At 48.0% G+C, this 21,225-nt stretch overlaps 1 protein-coding gene across 1 annotated transcript in view; it reads right to left on the bottom strand.

Moving 5' to 3' along the window:
- Window positions 1–20,748, bottom strand: part of LOC144161603 (uncharacterized) — a 38,244-nt gene extending 17,496 nt beyond the window's left edge. Inside the window, exons 1-2 of the mRNA XM_077692241.1 lie at window positions 20,708–20,748; window positions 20,303–20,569 (exon numbers count right to left, since the gene is read on the bottom strand). Of these exons, the coding sequence (XP_077548367.1) occupies window positions 20,303–20,569; window positions 20,708–20,748 (308 nt within the window). The remainder of the gene's footprint in view (window positions 1–20,302; window positions 20,570–20,707) is intronic.
- Window positions 20,749–21,225: the final 477 nt, after the last annotated feature.

The raw sequence follows: 21,225 nt of genomic DNA, 5'->3' as shown, positions 1-21,225 counted from the left end.
GGGCTGTGTAGCCACAGGAGGAACAAAGTTACAAGAATTCGTGTCCAACAGTGTTATGGAAATAGCATTTGAGAATGTTAATGTGGCCCATTGCCGCATGCCGTGCGGGGTCCCGCTACGGTTATCAAACTTTGTCACTGTGTACGCTCAAGCAGAACACGACGAAGGCTGATCGCAGAAGCACAAACGGGCACCAAATATGGTGGTGGGCGAAATAAATATTTTCACAGACCGAACAGTGCCCTCTCGACACCCACGTGCAAGTTGGTCGAACTGGATAAACTGCACGAAGCTTACCATCACTCCCAAACCTCCCGCCTCAACCACCTACCAGACGAGACACCCTTGAACTCCTCGTATATCCAGCGCCCCAAGAACAGCTACAAAGTGTGCCCGTCCACATCCGTCAACACATTTGTACAGCTCCCATACCGCGATATACGCATCAATACGCTCGTCAGGAAAGCAACCCTCTGGAGACCAACGAAACTAACGTGGATAATTACAAACTTTTCATTTCTGCGCGCCAAGAGTCCTCTGCAACGATTTAACAACATGCAGCAGGACCATGACCTCCTGAATATAATGTCAAGAGCTTATGACAGCACGCAGCTATTACAAGACACGGGGTTCGACGAACCAAAGCGACGCGCAGGAATCACCTTTGTAGCCTGTAGGTCGGAATAGTCTTGTTATTTCTTAGTCAACGACCGTGTGGTGAGCGCCAAGAGTTTCGTGCGAACGATCGTTTGTGGCTGGCCGGTCGCAATAGTCTTGTCTTGATATTTCTTAGTCAATGACCGTGTGGTGAGCGATAAGAGTTTCGTGCGAACGATCGTTCGCGGCTGGCCATGATAGCACGACCGTTTGATGTTGAAGGCATACGCGCACCCGCACATCGGAGACGAAACGCCCAGCGGCCTCAACACGGTGCTCTAATAAAATGCAGCGCAGAAGCTTGTCGCGAGCGCACTCATCACTCTCGCAAATTGAGGCGGCACAACTGATGCAGAACGCCCGTGTTCACCGTCGTAACGCACTACGCGCAAATAAGGCGGCCGCACACACTCAGCGTCTCAATCATTACACGCTGCACACCACCGTGAGCGCTCTCCAGAAGTTCTTTGAGAGCGCCCTTATCACAATCGCAAGCCGAACACCTATGCACCGCTGCAACGGCAGACAAAAATCACGCCGAGAAGATCGCAGCGAGGTAAACGTACAGTGAACTAGAATACTAGAATTCTAGTTCACTCTAGCGTTGCTCTAGTAAACGTACAACAGCTGCCATTTTTTTTAATTATGACGTCACATCCGGCAAAAAAAGTCGCTTTCTTTGTTTTTTGATGTCTAGTTGGCGCATGCGCAGTAGGGCCAGGGCTCGCAAGCTTGGACGTTCCCTGGTTTCCCTATAGGCGGCGTAAAAATCGACGCCCCACGTGACCAACCTAAAGCGCTGTTTTCGACCATCAAGTCCACCAGACGACGCAAGCGAAAGGTTACTTTTGGTATAGAATACAAAACATTCATTCCGTGACTCAAAGAGCCCACACAGTTCGCTTACAATGTGTTATTTAAAAATATTATTAACAAGTTCCACATAAAACATCCGTTGGGCAAAAATGTGCGCAACTTTTTACGAACAGCCGACTGGTGCACCACCTCGTTTCTGAATTCGCAACCACAAAGCCGCCAATTCAAATTGAAACCGCTGCAACGGCCCACCGTTTCTACGTGCGCGGAGCATTGGTTTCGTGTCTGTTATTGCTGTTATGTGCTTTTGCGTCCATCCGCTGTTGAGAGGACTGGCAAAACACGGTAATTGAGTGCTTGTTGAGTGACAAATGTGGGAAATTCCGCATCGGAAGACAGCTGTCGAGGCCAGAATATTTGATTCTTCCAACAGAAGGTGAGTGTTATGCACTCCGCTAGAAAGACGGCGCAAATGAAACCGTTGTCGCCGTCAATACCTCATTCGTGACCTTCGTTCGAAATCTTAGCGCAAGTGAACGAGTTGTTATGGCAAAAAAAATAAAGTCATGAAAGCGACGTACAATTGCAGCGATCGAAATGAAATGATGTCCTGGCCTCTGCAAACTTGCGGATGTCAATAAACGATTTGTTCTCACTTGCTGCTCACTGTGGTCTGTGCCAGTCGAGGCCATCTGGTCACCTGGCGTAACATCACTTCACTAGCGCGGCGCAAGTAAACACGCGACCAGCGTGCCAGCCAGGAACCAGCAGGAGCAGCCACGGCCGGACTCGACGCCCCTTTCGCGCGCGGGAGGAGGAGAGTCGAGTCCGGCCGTGGAGCAGCGAGCCGGCGGCCGCCGTGCGAGGGCAGCCATGTTATTAAGGAGCTCAAGCGGCCTGTGCAAAAAGCATCCGCCATGTTTACAAAGCCGTGTTTACAGCGCCATCAAGCGGGCGTACTGGGTAGTTCACGACGCCGCCACTACGCTTTTTCTGGCACTACAGGCAAAGCTAGACCTTTGCTTCTCTAAAATCCTCCCTGTTCTGTGGTAGGGCTCGTCCACCGTTCCTGAACGTCAGGTCCACTCGCTGTTTTCAGGGAGGAAGTAAATTTGTTAGTAGGGAGCATGACGTCAGGCGGCTCAGCTTTGGCAAGCCAACCTCCTCTGACGCCGCATTCTCCACTCCTCGGGCTCCTCCCGCGCAATGCATTGTGGAAGATGCACCACTCTCAGGCCCGCGGTAGCATTTAGTGGCTCCGGCTGGCTGCCGGTGGAGGAGGAGGCGAGTGGCGTTGCCGAAGGCGCCGTACGTGATTTTCCGCCAGCGTTGCGCTCCCACCCTCGTATCCCTCGTATCGTGGAAGTACTGTCGCTGTTCAAAGCTACACGATACGTAGATCCCATGCTCACGGAGCACCTTCACGAGCTGCGAGCCGACTTTGACGCTTACCGCTGGAACCACGACCGGCTTTGCTCGAACGCGCCGCTGTAAACATTCACAAGCACGGAGCGGCCTACGGGTGCGTGGTTTTAAATGCATAGCATTTTAGTAACTCACAATGTCACGCGGCGTTGGCGTGCGCTGTCGTAGTCCGCATGCGCGCCTTGTCGTAGTCCGCATGCGCGCCCTGTCGTAGTCCGCAGGCGCGCCTTGTCGTAGTCCGCAGCCAGGAAGAAATAACAGTTTCCGGCGCCCGGTTTCGAACCCATGACGCCGCGGGCGGAACGCAAGGTGCCCGGCGCACAACCGACCGAGCCACGAAACCGACACAGATTTCGATGCACCGAACGCGCCTTATATCCTTCACTCATTTCTCGTTTGTTTCGAAAGCGCCACAAGTTGTCCCGCGCTTCCAAAAGATGGCGACACGGGTCCCGCGATCAAGAGATACGACGTGCCGGCGCACCCCCTCGGAAATGCTGTGCATTTGATCGTGCCCCTCGCGAGGGGGATGTCTTTTTTTGCCAGGTGTGCTTTGACGATTGCGTTTCCAATTTTGCTGGGAGTTATCGCGCCACCTTTCCTTTACATCATAGCTCTGTAACGAGTGTCCCATCAGCTGAGAGGTTGTGCGAGAAGCTTCGATTTCGCTCGCGTGCGCATTTGCATACATTCGCCTTATCGGTGCTCCGGCACGGTGGCACGTTGTACATGCAACAATTGTCGTGACGATGTCTGTTTTGCGTTGCTGTCTCCTTCAGGCATTAGAAAAGAAAAGGTGCAGAACCACTGACGTTGGGTGCGGGCGCGGGAAGAACAAATCCTTTTCCGCCTCGCGTCGCAGGCAGAACACGGGCTGGTTGTCCGAGAACTGCTCAATCCGTGCGATAGGTATATGGGTAACGAACGCTAAATTACGCCTGGGAGGTGAAAATATAAAATTACCAGAATCAAGGAAGTGAGGTGTGTTTGTGAAATAAAATGTGAGGCACGGATGTCGTACTCTGACATACCCGCTTTTGCACTGCGGCGGAACACGACACTTCGACTGCGGTGCACTTCGACGGATCCCAGAGCTCAATAAATAAAGATGTTTTCTGTCTCTCCCGTCCGAACACTTTGCCTGCACGATCAGCCCGCTGCGCGTTTAGGGTTGCAGGCAGCGCTGCGCGCAACGCCCGGACGGGGACTTGTCGCCGAAACCCGAATACCCGGACGGCCCGGCAACCAAACGGAACGACGCAGCATAGCGCGGCAGGCGGGCGGCCGCGTGAGGCGCAAAGAACTACCGCTTGCCTGTAACGTGAGGCAGGGCATCTCCCAGCAGTCTCCTTTTTATTTTTTATGACTTGGCTTCACGATAGTCACGTGACGCTCCCTCCTAAACTTTTATTTCCTCCATGGCTGTTTTACTGGTGGCCGGCATGCCGAACATCGACGCTGCGGCATTAATAACTGTAGTCGCAGCCCACCCCGCTCTATGGCAGGCTAAACACAAAGATAACAAGAACAAACCCTGCAAACAGACGTTGTGGGATGAAGTGGCAGCAGCCGTGGCGCCTGGTGTTGCGGACGGAGGTAAGGCACTTGTTACCTGCGCTGCAGCCTGTGCGCATAGTTATTGTAACAAGTCGTCATTGTTTTCGTGTGTTTGTGCCACAGAAACCCTGCAGAAAAAATCGAAGTCCCTGCGCGACAAGTACCGGCGACTGTTCAATCTCGTGCTGGACGCCGAAAGAAGCGTCGAGCGCGCACGCCGGCGCGTGATTTCGCCGGTCCCATGCGGTTACTCGCCCTCTCCTGCGGGCCCGCGCGTTGACGCCGAAAATACGCTGCATGTGGTTGGGCGCGCCAGGCAGTGTTGTACACGTTCCTCCAAAATAGGAACGAAAGCTCGTTCCTCGTTCCTTGCCAATTTTGAAACGAGTTCCCGTTACAAGTTCCTTTATTGCGAAAGGAACGCGTTCCAGTTCCACTTCGAAAGTTGGAACGTGTCGTTACATTAACGTTACAATTAGGTTTTTAAATTAAAATATAGTGTCGGATAATCCTGGGTAGAAATTAAGTGGGACATTTAAAACTCACATCGAACTACGTATATTATAAGAATATTAACACCACCGGCAGCAGATTATGTGGAGATAAAGATAATCAAAAGAAACGCTCCTAGGCGAATTTTTTCAGGAAGCACTGGACAAACTCCAGACGGCTCGGGGACATTTCGGTGCAGGATATTTCGGTGCGGAAATTTCGGTGTCCAAATTTCGGCGACCAAATTATCCGGTGCTTGCCTGTTTGCGACAGCCGTTATATTTTTATTTCCGCTTAACGTGGGTTATGGACAACAATCTGGAGCAGTGAATTTATTTTTTTTATTGATGCCATGTTCGATCTTTGCCAGGTATTTTTAGAAATTCTACATTTCTATATTTTTGTTTAATACCTCTTCCTGGGGCACCTGTTATGCAGCCGATTGAAATCTTTAGCACACGTTTTTGTTTTTGCATTTATGAGAGATTGTTAATTTATATTCGCTCTTTTTTAGCTAAGACAATTGCCCGTGTTTACGATGGTCTACCGCCTCTTTTGTATTTTTTTAAATCACACCCTCAAATTACAAAAATTACATGCACACTCTCAATATCCAAAAAGTAACAAACATTAGCTAGCCCATCAGAATGAAGAAAACATTATGAAGAGTATTACGTAGGCTTGGCTGCCTTGCTAAAATGAATTCGCGAACACTGGTCTAGGATATTGTCGGGGAGGAAAAACGGGCATTTTGGAAAGCAGCCGCAGGTTCTAATGTCCTAAATGCTGATTAAGCACGTACCGGTTGTGCATACAAAATCCAGCCATTGTGTTCGGGACAACCAACCTTTGTTTAATGTTTACAAGCCTACATTTACCACATTTTAATTCTTTGTTCTGGCGCCCCCCCCCCCACCTTCCACCTCCCGCCTGTACGCTCGAATCTCGACCAGATTTCTTTTTCAGCCGTATTATTTTCGGTTCCCCTGAAAATCCTACATGCGTGGTGGAGTTCTTTGTCTCCGAAGTGTCACCGCAGTGATGTTTTATTTTTTATTTAGAACATACTGCTAGCCTCTTAGTGGAGGCTTTTGCAGGAATTGGGTGATACATTCAGAACAATTAGATAGCACACTTCGCGTTTAAAACATAGAAAAAGCTTTACATTCACCATGGGCGCACGAAACCTCTATAATGTGACACAAAAAGGCACCCATAAAGCCGCTGAGAACACAATGGCCACTATCGTATGCTGGCTACGCCCTTCCGCGCGCCGCTGTGATATCGACGGCGCCCCCACTCCAGGAATCGCTCTTTATACGCCTTCAGTCGCCCCCTTATGAATTAACTCATCAAGTCGCGCATATCATGGACACCCCAGCCATACATCGCTTCCTCCCATTATAAGGAGCAAAAAAAAATGAATAGGCTAGTGTGACGAGAGCGGCAACAGTCGCCTTCAAGTTTTCGAAGTCCAGTCGACGCAATGGTGAAGCACAAGTGACACCCCTCTCTCTCTACTTAGGGGGGTGATTGCCGGCGGGGCTCAGCTTTCCCCTCCCCTAAGTAACGCCACCGTAAGTGCGATGGTTGGTTTGTTAGTTTTAAGTAGAACTGACACCGAATGGGTTATCACGACGGTGATATTGATTGAGAGATTAATTAAGCCGAAATGCACACGCGCCTAATCGAACTCGTTTTTCTGTTGTTTTTTGCGGAAGTTTTCCTGGGGGGGGGAAGGGGGGGGAATAGACTAAAAGCAGCAGCGTCTTGCACCGTTGGGTGAAGTGAAAGGAAAGCGCTTTGGTAACACTTAAAGTATTAGGGTTGTTCACATGAATGTTAAAATAACAGAAACATGGTTGAACGGATCCAAAATAACAACGTTAATTTTTACCATCTGCTACAGAAATTGGGTTTCACGTGGCAATGCTCCGTTCGTTTCCACGAACGGCGGCGCAAGCACAAGTCTCGAACGTAAAATCATATCAAGTCACGAAATTACAATATTAAATCTAAAATGTTCAAACAATCCTTGGGACATCCACTCACTCAAAATGTCTGGGTCAAGACGTCGTGCACCAAAATGTCCGTGTACAGAAATCTCCACACCGAAACGTGCTGGACCGAAATGTCCAGCACCGAAATGTCCGGATCCCGTTTAGCAGTCCGTCCGTTTCGTTGGCTACCTTGTTACCGGGTTGGCCAGGATCGGTCTGCTCCTGAGCGCGCGGAAGGGCGAGTAGGAAGAATGCGGAGGCACGGACATGGCGAAGGCAGGCCCGCGGAACTAATTCCCCTACCGCGACGAATGCCCAAGTGCCCAGCCAGGTCCGGGTCAACCCAGTAACAACGCAAACGACAGAACCGACGGACTGCTAAAACTCTCTATTCTTTCCCCGCCAGGGAACAATTCCATAGGCCAGACGCGCATTCTGGCCTCCCCAGACAAACGATGAAGGGTGAAAAGCATTCTCGTGGCTACGCTATTCACCCGTGGAACGCCGCGCAAGCAACCAGCATGAAAGCAAACACAAGCTGCGGCCTGCTGCGTGGTTATTCTTCTGACTTTGACCTTCGAGGAAGCACATATGGCTGAAGGGCGGGCAAATTGACCATCTAGGAAGAGAAACGCAGTAGCGCTTTGTGGATTTTTGTACTCGAGCCTTGGCATCAAAAACAGCCAAATCCTAGCGATGCAATGGCAGGAACGCCAATCCTGCCGTTCCTTCAAAAACGTAACGAGTTACCGTTACAGTTCCAACGACCTTAATGAAACGGTGGCGTACCTCCCTTCCTCCAAAAAGGAACTAGTTCCAGGAACGCCGTTCCTTGTAACGCCGTTCCGTACAACACTGGCGCCAGGTCCGCGATGCCTCGTTACGGCCATGGAGGAAAGAAAGGCCACGGCCCGCGCGCAGCTAGGTCTGTCCATCGCCTCCTTTCTGTCTCTTCAACCGGCTCCGGAACGGCGCAGGCGCAGTTGCCTACAGCTGCAGATGCGCATGCGCAGTGATACGCAGAATGCCGCGCCACCGCGTCCGCCCGAGAAACAAGAGGTCTCTTTTTTAGATGCAGAGCATCTGATTCACTCGCCTTGTCCCTCCGGCGTCGTCGTCGTTGTTGTCGGCGTTGTCCACCCCTCTGCCATTCTCCTCCCCGCGCGAGCTGCGCTCTCCGCCGCTCTCCGTCGCTCACCCCTCTCCTCTCCGATAACGAACACTCTCGCGAGGGGCTTTGGATTGGATTTGATTTGATTGGATTGGATTGGATTGGATTGGCTTGGCTTGGCCTGGCTTGGATTCGGTTGGATTGGATTTGGATTGGATTGGATTAAAGTGGATTGTGTTGGATTGTGTTGCGTCATAGCCGCGGCACGTTGCGTCATAGCCGCGGCAGACGCGCTGGGGCCGGCGCATGTGCAGTACTCTCTCTTCCGCCGTTTCCTCTCCTTCGGGCGCGCTGCGCATATAACCGGTGTGCCGTTCTCCGGCGAAGCAACATCCACGCTTGGCTCAAACACCTAGAGTCCACGCCGCTTTACAAGTACGCCAACGTCGTCATCGACTGGGACCAGCTTCGCCGCTCCGCCTATGCGTCGCATCTACACAGAAGTTCCCGCGAGGGGAGGTGGGAGTTTTTATTTGTCATTTTGGACTGCTCAGAACTGCCCAAACCAGCTCCGTACTTCATTTGCCCAATTGCACATATTTCATTTGCCTTATGCGGGGGCAGTTCTGGACTGCCCAGGAGCTGTTAAAAACTGCTCTGGACAGGCAAAGAGACCGAAGGTGTTGCACAAATCTCTGGAGCTTTCTTTTTCTTTTTTTTTTTTTTGATCAGTCATTGTCGTCTGCATGGGCGCTGCCGAGCCGTGCTCCCTTGCTCATGACCTTGCCGGCTGCTGTGGGGCAGCGCTTGGCAGCGAAAACCGCGGGAATGGGAAACATTGAACGAGCCGCCGGGGTGAGAAGAAGGGGGCGGGGTGATATGTCAGGCGACGCGAAGTCGACATGGGCCCGCTATGAGCCCAAAGCCATGCACACATGGAGGAACATTACGTTGTTGGCGGATGAAACGAATGGGTGGGGGGGCGGCCCCCAGGGCCCCCTCTGGATCCGCCACTGCGTTCAGGGCATGTTCAGGAAACCACTTATGACCAATGTTAGAATTGGTAACGTTATTACAATGCTCAGAACTCAACATTAAAGTAATGTAAAAATTCAAACATTATAATAACTTTCAGAGCATGTTCACGACAGAACATTAATGGAATGTAAAAATGTAAACATTATTATAATGTTAGGAGGCAACCGCACAGCAACGTTATAGGTAACACCTTTATTGCAACATTATTACAATGTTCAAGGCATAACGTTGAAGTAACTGTAGAAACTTAACGTTATTAAAATGCTCGATGTAATACTGTCAGGTAACATTATAAATCTGAACGTAAGCATAACATTTAAATTACAATGGCAGGGTAATTTTATGCTTGAAGCATTAACGAAATGTTCAAACTAATTGCACAATACGGCAACTGGCTTTTACCAAAGTCCTCAGGGGTACAGGAGGTCAAAACACGCCCTCCCCCCGAAATTTCTCGTGAGGAAGGTGGGGAGGGGGAGGGGGGGGTCATCTAGGACGGGTATTTCGTGTAGACGTGAATCGCACGCGCCAGATAACGCTTCCAGGCTCCAGCACGTACCGCTGGGTTCTTCTGGCTCCCTCTTCACCATTTTGACATACTAAAAGGATGAGGATATTTCGGGTTATTTCCTTATTTCACATATATGGAACTTTGCATCTCGTGCCGTCGGCGTGTCGCCACCGATTCTGCTATCTCTGGCGTGTCTTCCGCGGCGAACTTGCGGCTCATTTGAGCAGCTCTGGCAGCTTGGGCCAACAATTCCTAATAACATATTACCAGTCTTAAGCTGACAGACCACTGGAAGCCACATGCTCGTTCAGCCAGTCACGTATATAATTTTTTGCACCAAAGAGGCCACCTTTTTATCTTCTTTTCCGCGATCGACGCGTGCCTCTCCCAGCTTTTTGTTTTAATCTATTCCGCAGCCTTCACGGAACCTCTGTTACCTCCCGTCACAGCTCCTAAAGCATGCGTTGCGCCACGGAAACTAGGTTCGATGAAGTATCACAAGCCTTGGTCGATGACTGGAGAGACAATTAAGGAGGACAGATGTCTGTTTGGGCCCCTGACATTAGAAAGATCAGAGCTCTAGTCAATATGCAGGGAGAGGTAGCTGTTTGAAATTGGTCCGAATGCGTAAACGTGCCGCGATTCTTGTGTCCGAACCCCCATCCACTTCTTCAACTTCAGGCGAATGAAACCAACTCTCTGTTCTTAGCAGACATCGTGACGTAGAGACAGAAAAGCAGTTTAGTGGGTACGCTTTACGGGTGAGGGCGGGAAGGGAGGCTAACAAACACCTCTCCCCCCCCCCCCCCCCCCCCCCCCGGTATAAAATCCTGGCTACGCGAATGCTTTTAAAAATCGCAGCCACATTATTTCAGTGCTTGACTGCAGTTTGACGCCGGAGATGTGCTGAGACAATGGTTGTCAGTGTGTATGCGCGCGTGTTTATTTTGTGTTATGAGCCCAGCCGCCAGCATGTTGAGGAGGTTAATTACAGCCCCAATCGGGCACCACTTGTGGTTTTTGGCCGCTGCGAGTCCGCGCTAAACATTTCCCAGGCAAGGCGACTTTCCCCTCAGTTGCCTTTGTTCCCTCAGTTCAATCAGAGACATTGAAGGACCCGAATAGCTCCCTCAACAACCGGTCCCATTCATGACCAATCCAAGTGTTGCCCACGGCCCCTCCCCTCGTTTTGCGAGGCCTGTTTCATGCGGGTGCGCGCGGTGGGTGGGGGCTTGCTCCCCCTCTCACGACCCCCAGGGGAAGTCTGTCAAAAGGCTGTTCTTGTCTGTCATCTGCACCGAGCGCAAGAAAGAGCGACAATACAGAGCAGCAGAAGGTGCTTTGCTTCATCGAGAAACACACTTGTTGCCGGGAAACAACGATTTGCAAGTAAAATGCAGGTTACATCAAATATACACGAAAACACGCTTTTAACTATTTTCAGTAAGCATCATAAAGCTAAATTTATTTTAAAAAACAGTAATACTGGAAAAATGAATAGGAATTGATAGTTTTATGTGTAAGTTTTACATCCCTGTCACGTTTGCACCGCAAATTCTGCGCTATTGAAGCAGAAAACAAAATGTGAGACCGACTTGTTATCAATGCGGAGATCGAATTAACACCCATTGGATTATCTGGTAGATTTGCAACGAACTCACACGTACAGTGAAAGTCAGAGTTGCCCTGCGCATGCAACGCGAAACTGCGACACCGCAGTTTCGCGTTATTTTGTTTCGTATTAGCCATGTAAAGTACAACAGTATTGTTATGGTGCGTCAGCCACACAGCAAGGATACACGAACGCCAGTGCCTAGCCTGCTCGGACATGTGCTTAATTGTAGCCAAAACAAGGCGCTGGGCGCGCTGAGGTCGACTCTGAGGTGTACATGTATTGAAAAGGAAGTAGACGAAGCTCTGGCGTTCTTGGTCTGCGCGGGGCCTTCTGTTCTGTAAATACGCCTTGTTGGTTGATAGATTGTAGGGTTTAACGCGGCGATGCAACGCAGGCGATGGAGTCGCGCAGTAGTGGAGGGCATCGGATTAATTTTGAGCACCTCGGGATCTTTAACGTGCGCCAAAATCTCGTACGGACGGGCGTTTTTGCTTTTCGCCTCCATCAGAAAAGCGGCCGCAGAGGCCGGGAATCGAACCAGCATCCTCGTGCCCAGCAGCACGACGCCTTAGCCACTGAGCCACCACAGCGGGTGTGAATACGCCTTGTAAATACATCTTCGTTTCTCGTCTTCCTCTCCGTAACATGTTGATGGCGGTTGCTAACCATACATCCGTGCTCCGCCCTCGAGCCTATACGAGCGCGTAAGTGCTCACAAATGATGATACCCTACGCTCACGCTCGCGCTACAAACGGCTAGCCTCCTGGTTATAAGTTTAGTCGGGAAATAGACTGCATGATGTCGACGGGCACAGGATCCAAGGTGAAGTCGATCAAGCGCCGGAACCCTTGCGAAGTATTTTTATTCCCTTGCGAAGTATCAACCAAGCTGTACAGCCTTTCCTTGTAGCCGCATAACTGTATTTCTAAAGTGGATTTCAACTTTTAACGTCTACGTATATAAACTGCACTCCGCTGTCGCTCCAATTCCTCCCCATAGCGCTGCGCTGGCGGGCACAATGGCTGCCTAAATATTTTTATGACTGCGGCTGCGGTCTTGTTAATTTACTGCAAAAGCTATAATGTTTGACAACTGCATTACCTTCGATGAAATTTCATAAAAATATTTAGAAGACGAAATTGAAACTTTGAAAAGTTTCCTTTGCGGCAGGCGTAACCAATTCGTCAATTTTGATGCAAGTCTAGGTTTATAACCTGGAGGTAACGAAGATGATAAAAATTTAATTTTTCGTTGCATGCAGGTCTGTATCATATGCAAGTTTCGATTTAGGGCACGCGTAAATGAAGCAGAAACTAAATCAAAATCCTTGACATCAGGGATCGTGAACTCTCCCTTCTGGAATTTATTTCACAGTGAAAAAATGCGCTATTTGCGGCTTCTGCTTTCCCACGAAGTTTTTCAGTACACGGCAGTCCAAAAAATCAAGGTCATTTACCCCTGTATTCGCTAGCGTAACTTAAGTATCAATTTTGCCTTTTGAAATTCTTCGCTGCCCTAACCAGTTTCAAGGAGCAAATGTATGCTGAAAGGGCGCCTTTTCGCGAACTTGATGCTATTTAATTGCTGCACTCAAACTTTTTGAGAAGGCGCTAGCTGGGATACTGTACCGGACGACAACGTTTATCCTATTTGCCGGCGGAGACGGCACCTGAAATTGCTAGCTTGTCTCGAAAAGACAAAGCGTTTCGCTTTCTAGTAGTAGAACCTATCCCCAACGAACCTACACCTCAGAAAGCACCGACAGGTGGGCCTAGCACCTAACCGACACCCCACTCACATTACAAACGCACGGTAGTTTGCGGTGCGGGCAACGTTCGCTAAGTTAGTGCATATCTCCAGCCAATTTTTCAGAAAAGTGCAAAAAACAATGGCTCATCAGCGTAGCGAATTCCTTACATCAAGGTGTCACTGCTGCCATGCCTTCGTTATGTAAAGGTCAGGTCGAAAACGCATCGTTTTCAATGGGGCTGGCAATGGGGATTTGAAAAACGTTGTTAAATCCAGGAATTCGTCACATGGAAGCTCGTTACATCCTGGTTCAAATGTAATTGAAATGACTCCTTTTTTTTCCATTTTGTGCCTTGCAGACATTCTGCTAACTCAAAGCCAGATTTCTTCACACAGGCAAGGACAAGACGATTAGGCAGTATTCGTTCCTGATAATTAGCCGAAGGGCAATATTTAGTCTCGAATTACGCGAACTTCGTTTAACACCTTGAGTTGCGTTTGTTGTTGAAAAGTTGCATACCCATATTTTTCCCATCCTCGTGTGCGGCCCAAAGACACGAAGCCCTCGAAAAATGGGGAGGGTGGAGGGAAGAGGGCGGGAAGATCGAGCCTTTCAGCGCCCACTTGGTTGGCTCTATATGCCATCGAGCTAATATGAAACGAATCATATGATCACAGTGTCTCCCTGTTACTGCTATGACCGGGTCTGGGACATTTCGGTGAAGCACGTTTCGGTGCACCGGCTTTCCGATGCACGGACTTCTCGGTTCACACGCATTTCGATGCGAAAACATTTTGAAGAACCGATATGGTTAGTCGTAGTGTGCTCCTAACGTGCCACGATGGAAGAAGACAACGACGGTAGGGAACGACGACGAAGCGTTTGAGTAGAGCCACTAAATAAGCTACGCTTCATCTAGCGGCTCTACGTTTGAGTACGCAAGCAGTGCACGTGCAGTTTTCTGGAAACCGCGGTAATAAGACAACGCCAGCGGTGCGCTGTCTTGAGCAGGTCATGTAAAATATATTTGTTGGTACCAGCCACTGACTTCTGTCTGGTTCTTGTATGCCTTACTTGCTTTGAACGCATTGTTGTATTTTGATTTTGGTAGACTATTTACTGCACTTACTGAATTTTTTTATTAATACCTCGTTTCAAAAGTTTATCTTACGATTTGTGTCTATTGTTATGTTTTTTCTTTAATACACTTCAAGCAACACCTATTATAAAGCCGATTGATTTTACTCGTTGTGGCTTATTTCCTATTAAGTTGTGGTTCTTTGGGCAGGGGAGAGATTGCTCAAGATTCACTCAGAAAACATTTTAGAAAGCATTAGAAAGAGCAGTTTCTAGCCGTGTTACGTAACATCCAGTGATTTACTGTGAAATGATATCCTATTATTCCTAGTCGTGAGACTAATTGTCGGAGCCGTTTAACGGGGGAGGGACTCCTTGTGCGAAGGCGTTCCTGGCGAAGGCAAGCTTTATCGGCGATCAGGCGAGAAATTACGTAATCGTGTTCGCTAACAGTGCTGAAAGCTGCAGGGGTAACTCGCTTGTTTAAAGCATACATGTGCGAAAAAAAAAACACCTCTTTTTGTAGTTATGTGACCTCACATCAGTAGTTATTCTGTACGTACCAGCCGGACTAGTCAAGTTGCCCAGAATTCTTTTTTCATTGAAGCATCATATTTCTGACTAGTGAGTCAAAACGTTTAAGTTCAAGTTTACAAAAAAAATGTCACTGGTGTTTTTGACACATTTTCTCCCTACATCCCGGACTACTATAAAATTAGACGTGTAGCCACTCGTATTTCATGTTTGGTTATGAAGCGTTTTTTGATTCGTGCATCACGATCGATCAGTCTCGTTCAAAGTCATGCCTTATGAAATAACGTTAAATCTTGCTCGCGAGTCGTCCTCATTCGGTTCGTCGAGACGAACAGGTAAGGCTGTCTTCACATTCAAAGGCGAACCCCGCGGCGCTGTCCCCAAGGGCGGGTGAAGTGTCCGGTCGCATTGTGCGACGTTTCTTTGTGTAGCATCCCCCCACGGCTTTTTGTTCATTCAGACAGGTTTGAGCCGCAGACAGCGGCTGCGGAAAGTTGCTTCGAGATCCACTGCCTTCGCGCCCCATATGAGAGGGAAAAAAAAAAGGGCAAGGGCCCAAGGGGTCTTTTCTCACCACTGCCAAGAGGACTCCGTGCGTACCCAGCTCCAGTCGTTGCACCGGATCGTTTACCTGGCACACTGCAGTTGTAGACATGCTTGTTCAGCCGTAGTCTGTTCGACGGAGTTATATCTTTCTCACTGGTCTGTCCAACCGAGACCCGTTTAATCGCTGGACATTCAAAACGAAGCGCCAGAGGCGGCGTTTGGGCAATGTGAGCGACATACAAGGAAAACAAGAATTGCGGAAGGTGTGCAGGAGCATCTCGTGAGTATTTTCTTGCTTATAAGCCCGTGCACACTTGTGACGAAGCAACGCGATTTCTTTCGCGGCGACAAATTGGCCGAGACTAAACGACAAAACTGTCGCCGGGCGGCAAAAGCTTCCGAAATCGCGTCGCTTCGTGGCAAGTGTGAACGGGCCTAGGCAGTATTGATGGAAGAATCGATGTTACGGGTTCGTTGCATGGAAACAATTTTTGCGCGCCTTGTGCAAAGTGAATTCGGAAATCTAACCTCGCGCACACTCGAATGATTTTCACTTCAGTCTGGCAAGTGAGGTAGTGGCATGGGCACGCGAAACAAAATAATTAGCGTCTTACGTTAGTTCGTTGTGTTAAATTTTGAAAAAAAAAAGCATTACGTTTGCCCCTAATTGCCTGGCGATGCGATAATCATGTTGGGAACGCCGGGGTTCTTTAACGGGAAAAAAAAAGGGGGGGGGGGGAGGTGCAAGCTACTTCGAAATATAGTCGACACCAATGCAAATGAACAGGTCAGAATGCACCCCTTGGTAGCCTATTTTTCTGCTGGTTAACGTAGACAGTATGACGGTGTACCTATCGCAAAAAGTTTGTCCAACTTCTGGGCTATTGTCAAAAGCTGCAAACCTGAGCCGTTTGTCGTAGCTCTCTTCGCTGGCGATAAGCAACGAGACAACCTGCGTGCCAACTTTGTTAGAAAGGGGACTTTGAGGGCTGAAGGTGTCACAGAGGGTGAGAAAAAGTGCGCTGTTCGAGCAGATACGTTCGTTTGCGACTTACATTTTTGAAATGCATTAAGCAGCATAGCGCGTTCTTGAGTTGTGAGAAATGCACCCTAAAAGGCTAGTAAATAGCAGCTGGTAAAGAGTCGAAGTCACTTTCATTGCAGGCTATGGTTTTCAAGATACCCTCAAACCGGGAAAGCCGCGGAGTTCATCGACGATGAGTGCCAATCCCGAAACCATAGAAATTGGTAAGTACATATTGCTCAATTGTGTAAATGGCTAGCGGGTTAGCAAATCAAAATGGAAAAGCGAATTAAATCGATAACGCACAGCACAAGAGGAGCTGGAATGACCAGGGCAGGTGCCACTTTCAACTAATACCCCTGCTACACTAGGGTCCAAATGTCATTTGAACCAAATGTCATTTGACTCAAATGGGTTGCTTCGAATGCCATTCAGAATCCGCCGTGCTACACAACAATTTCGATGGCATTTGAAAGCTTTCACAACTGTTCGCTGTGCTGTAGTGGCGCTGTTGTTGCCCCGTACCGTTTTCGTACACTAATGCAACAATCAAACTTAGGAGCAGTCCGAGGCAGTAAAATGATATCAAATTAGAAGAGACACCAGTTTTGACTCTAAATATGGCTGCCTTGCGTTGTTTTTGTTTGTGTTTTTTGCAACTGACCCACTGGTTTTGAGAGTATGAAAATTAAATATGTTGATTTTGTATTTTAAGTAAATAAACAGTTAACAAAGTTTCACAAACAACAATATTTTGTTTGTTTTACGTACGAAAGTATTGTATTTTTTATTGCCGATCGAAGACGCTGCGTCCGAGAGTGCTGGAAATGGCATTTGAAATCTTAAATGTCTCTCTTGGTGCTCATTTGGCTCGAATGTCATTTGAGCCAAATGGCATTTGTAAACCTAGTGTAGCAGCACAACTTGGCATTTGAGTCAAATGACATTTGGTTCAAATGACATTTGGACCCTAGTGTATCAGGGGTATAAGCCGATAAAGATCCGAAGGGGGTAATTGGGGGTAGGAGGTGTGGGAGGTACTTGGTCATGCTAGCGATCACCCATTCCCTCTAAAGGGAGCCGTTCCGCCCAAAAGAGGTCACTCTGGATACAGAATTTTGTCTACTGCACGTACTTTATCAGAAGTTTGGAACCAACACTCTTTCATTGCGGCCACATTGAGCATGAACAGCCGTCGTTCGCCGACATGAAACCGACATGCTTCGGGCAAAAAGGCTGATTCTAGTAGTACTGTCCATCGGTGGTACTATTTCGAACAGCTTGAATCAAAGGCTTTTACTTCCGTGGTTCCAGGCGCACTTCCCAACTTTTGAAAAATCCTGTAAATGCTCAGCAGTGATGAATAACAGGGTGCGTTTCATATGACGAAGTAACAACGCTGAGCGTGAAAAAACAAAACCCATGGTTAAAGTGAATTCGCTTACAAATTTAGTGGCTGCAATGATGCGGATGGCTTTGACTGAAAAACTGAACCTTCTGCATTCGTGCAAAAAGAAAAGAATGCCCCGGTTGTTGTAAAATGCTCAAATTCTTCCTCCTTTCTTCCCCTAGCCTGCTCCAGGCATGTATTAAAACATGCAAAACAACTTTTTTCAGTGCTGAGAAAGACTAGGATCGAAGTTGTTCGTTTATGAGTTCCCACTTTGGTTCCTTTTACTATGTAAGTAAACTTGGACCATTACACACATTCGTGTTTAATGGGTGCGTTCTTTTGTGTGACCCATCTGTAATACCTTTTAGCACTTTGTGCACTTTTTTAGGTGAAAGATCTGCCGGACGGGGGGAGCAAACGTCGCTTCTACAACCAAGCGAATTTTCAGATTTGTTGTTCCGATTGAGGTAGCTGTCATCTATATACAGTTCGACAGGAATAAAAGAAGAAAAAGGTCCAAGAGGCTTAGAGTCCGTTCCCTAGTAGTATTTGGTGAGTGTATAAAATTTCTGAGAGCGTATTTTGATTTGTTTTAGTAGTTGAATTTATGAACTGCTATGCAGCCCATAACTAGTCACGCCCTATGCTTCCAGCTGCTGCGGGTGTGACCCAGGCCACAATCGATAGCGGGACACATCTTTGGTGACTGGCTCCGCTTTGCAAATATTGGGCTTATAGGAACCCACAAGGTAAGCAATAAACTGATATTCTCAAAATTTAATAGTGCATTTATATTTAAATGCTTTTCATCCTAATCTCTGCCTAGTAAAAATACATGAACCATGCAGAACACATAAAACTTCGCAAGCGAGCAACAGTGAACTCGGGAGATTCAAGTTGCGAGTCAGGTCACCCAAAATTTTGTGCGCTTGCTTTCTTCTGTTCATATGATTAGCACGAGTTGCTTGTTCGTTTACTCTCCATTTAGTGTGTGCGTGTGTGCGCTCTCGTTAACTAAACAAATCCTTAGGCGGCAACTACTTTTTCGCGCAAAAACAGCCTACTGCTGCAGCGCACTGCAGTAGGAATTGCTTGCTTTTTCCACGCAGACGCAGCCAGCCCCTGGATGGAGCCTCTTCCTAAGTGTGCTATCCATAGCCTCTCCTGCACAGCAGCAGGAATGAAGTGTAAATAAAAAAATATATGTAACCATGCAAAATGAAATAAAATTTTATTTGAAATTTCACTTTCCCTTGTTATTTTGAAAATGCTTTAAAATATATCGTACCCGGTATACGAGGATAACAGTAACAATGCTAAACGATATACATTCCTTACGTATGGCAAAACGTCAATGTAACGTTCCTCGTCCACATTCTGGAAAGGTTTTGCAACGTTAAAAGATCGTTTCAAGCGTGTTTTCTGCAACGTTAGGTAAATGTAAATCCAACATAATTCATATGTTGTCGAAATGCTTCCTCGCAGTTCCAATAATGTTTGCCGAAACGTTACCGTAACGTTTTTAGTTGTTCTTAAAATGTTTTTCCAGCGTGTTTCTGCAACGTTAGGTAAACGTAACTCAAAAGTATTTGTGTTGCAGAAATGCTTTCTTACTGTTCGCATAACGTTTGGCGAAATGTGATGCAACGTTTTACATTGTTTTTAACGTTTTTTGAACGATATTACCTTGTTTGCTGCAACGTTAGGGAAATGTAACACTAACATTAACAATGTGCTGTAAAAATGTTTTGTGGACGTTTAAATAATGTTTTCCAAAACATTATTGTAACGTTTTTGATAACATTAGTTAAACATTAAAAAAAATGACATTAAGAACATTGCTCTAACGTTAACACCAAACAAAAAAATTACGTTCTTCTAATGTTTTGGTGCCACTTGGGATGCTGCTGCTGATGATGATGATGACGATAAGTGAAGCTACTATCCACGCAAAGAGCAACAAGGAGGAGGTCGCTGTCCAGAAAGCCGGTTGTGACACAGAGTAACCCTCCGAGTCCTCGCGCAGAACCTTCGAGCGATTTTCGCTTGGTGAAAATAAAAGATGCCGGATTGCACACCTCGCGCAAAGCGGAAAAAATTGCAAAAAATATTACACAATACCTCAATAAATATAAAGTGCTAAAGAAACTGCTGAAAAAATAATGGCACCTAAGCACGACGCTAAGAAAGGAAAAAAATTAATAAGGAACGGCTCGAGGCTTATGCTGCGTACTTTAGAAGCAGAAGATGCAGAGTGTGCAGCAATAGCCATGCACGTACACAGCCTAAGCCATGCATTTTTGGTGGGGATGCCCAGAACGAGAAAAGCTACCAGTACGGTACACATGTAGTCATTGCGATCGCGGTCAGTGTTCCTTAGATTCTCTCGGAAGTGTAGGTTCTCAGCGTCGGGCCCAGCCTCGGCGGTATCCGGTGGCAAGTCCAAGCTGCTCAATTGTGCAGTGCCGTGTATATGAGCTGCCGTGGAGCCTGAAATTGAAGCCACCCACGTCGGATACCTGCCCGAAATATGTGTTGTCTATTATGCCCGAAAAATACACTTGCTGCATGCTGAAGAAGACTACCCCGATACGCATACTGTCTTGGCTCCCGAATCTGTCAACCTACAGGGTATTAGCCACATGTTGCAGGCTTCTCGAGATGCCGGGCAGTCGTTCATGGTGCACTTCATGTCGTAGATACACGAAAAATGCCAAGCAGCTGGAAGAATTGAGACTCTTTCTGCCGCAAATACTTCCGGGTCAGCATTTTGAGAAGGTAGCCGAAGACGTGAGCTCCGTGAAAGACGGGGTACTTGACACTGTCCGAGAGGACGATGCCGGGTGTCGCGCACATCTCAGCAGTCTCGTTGGGGTCGATGCCACCTCGCTGGTGCCTGTAAAATTCCATGCCGGATTCAGTAATAAAGCGGACAGAGTCCTCCGCAGGGACGTCCTCTTCAATGTTGACCTTGAAGTTAAATTGCCGTGCGCAGCAGGCAGCAGCCTGGTGCTGGATGGTCCTTCTCGTCGAAAAAACAAATCCCCAGCAGGACGAGCTTCACCAGAGTCACGTTGCCCCTCACCAACGGGTATAGTGGTGAACAGCTGTTTTGAGGAGTTGAGGGTTCGCGGGCCTCACCAGAACCCCCAGAAACTACGTGTCCACTGTGACGTAGTTGTCCTCCTGGACGAGGGGCATGGTGACGTCGAATTCCTACTCCATGTTCGAGTCCCGGACACCTCCGGTGGTGCAGAGATCGGTAGGATCTGTGAGCCCGTTGCTCACCTCGTTGTCGTTGGTTCTGAGGCCTGTGGAGCTGGGATGGAGCGTGACGAGTGGTCGGGAGGCGAACTCACGTACCTTGTTCTAGAGAAGCAGTGGCTTCTGTGGTAATGGCGGTGTTGGCCCGAAAAATGACGCATACCCACTAAAGGGTATTGGCCAAGATGAGTTCTTTTTCCATTATAAACAATCATACGATGCAAAATAACGGAGCAGAAGAAAGAATTTAGTCTAAGTTCAAGAGAGAGAGAAAAACACGAGAAAACAACAGAGGGAAGAGTAGGAAAACTAGGTAAATGTCAGCTTAATCGGAATATTTTTAACACTGCAGACGAGCTGTCTCCGCAATGAAGAAGTAGATGGCGTTGCACACGTTCCCATGGCACCGGCCCA

The sequence above is a fragment of the Haemaphysalis longicornis genome, unplaced genomic scaffold (assembly GCF_048455015.1).
Source record: "Haemaphysalis longicornis isolate Haplotype H1 unplaced genomic scaffold, Haemaphysalis longicornis Haplotype H1 scaffold_12, whole genome shotgun sequence".
Classification (NCBI taxonomy): Eukaryota; Metazoa; Arthropoda; class Arachnida; order Ixodida; family Ixodidae; genus Haemaphysalis; species Haemaphysalis longicornis.
The sequence above is the reverse complement of the archived record's forward strand: the minus strand, read 5'-3'. Positions and strand labels throughout refer to the sequence as shown.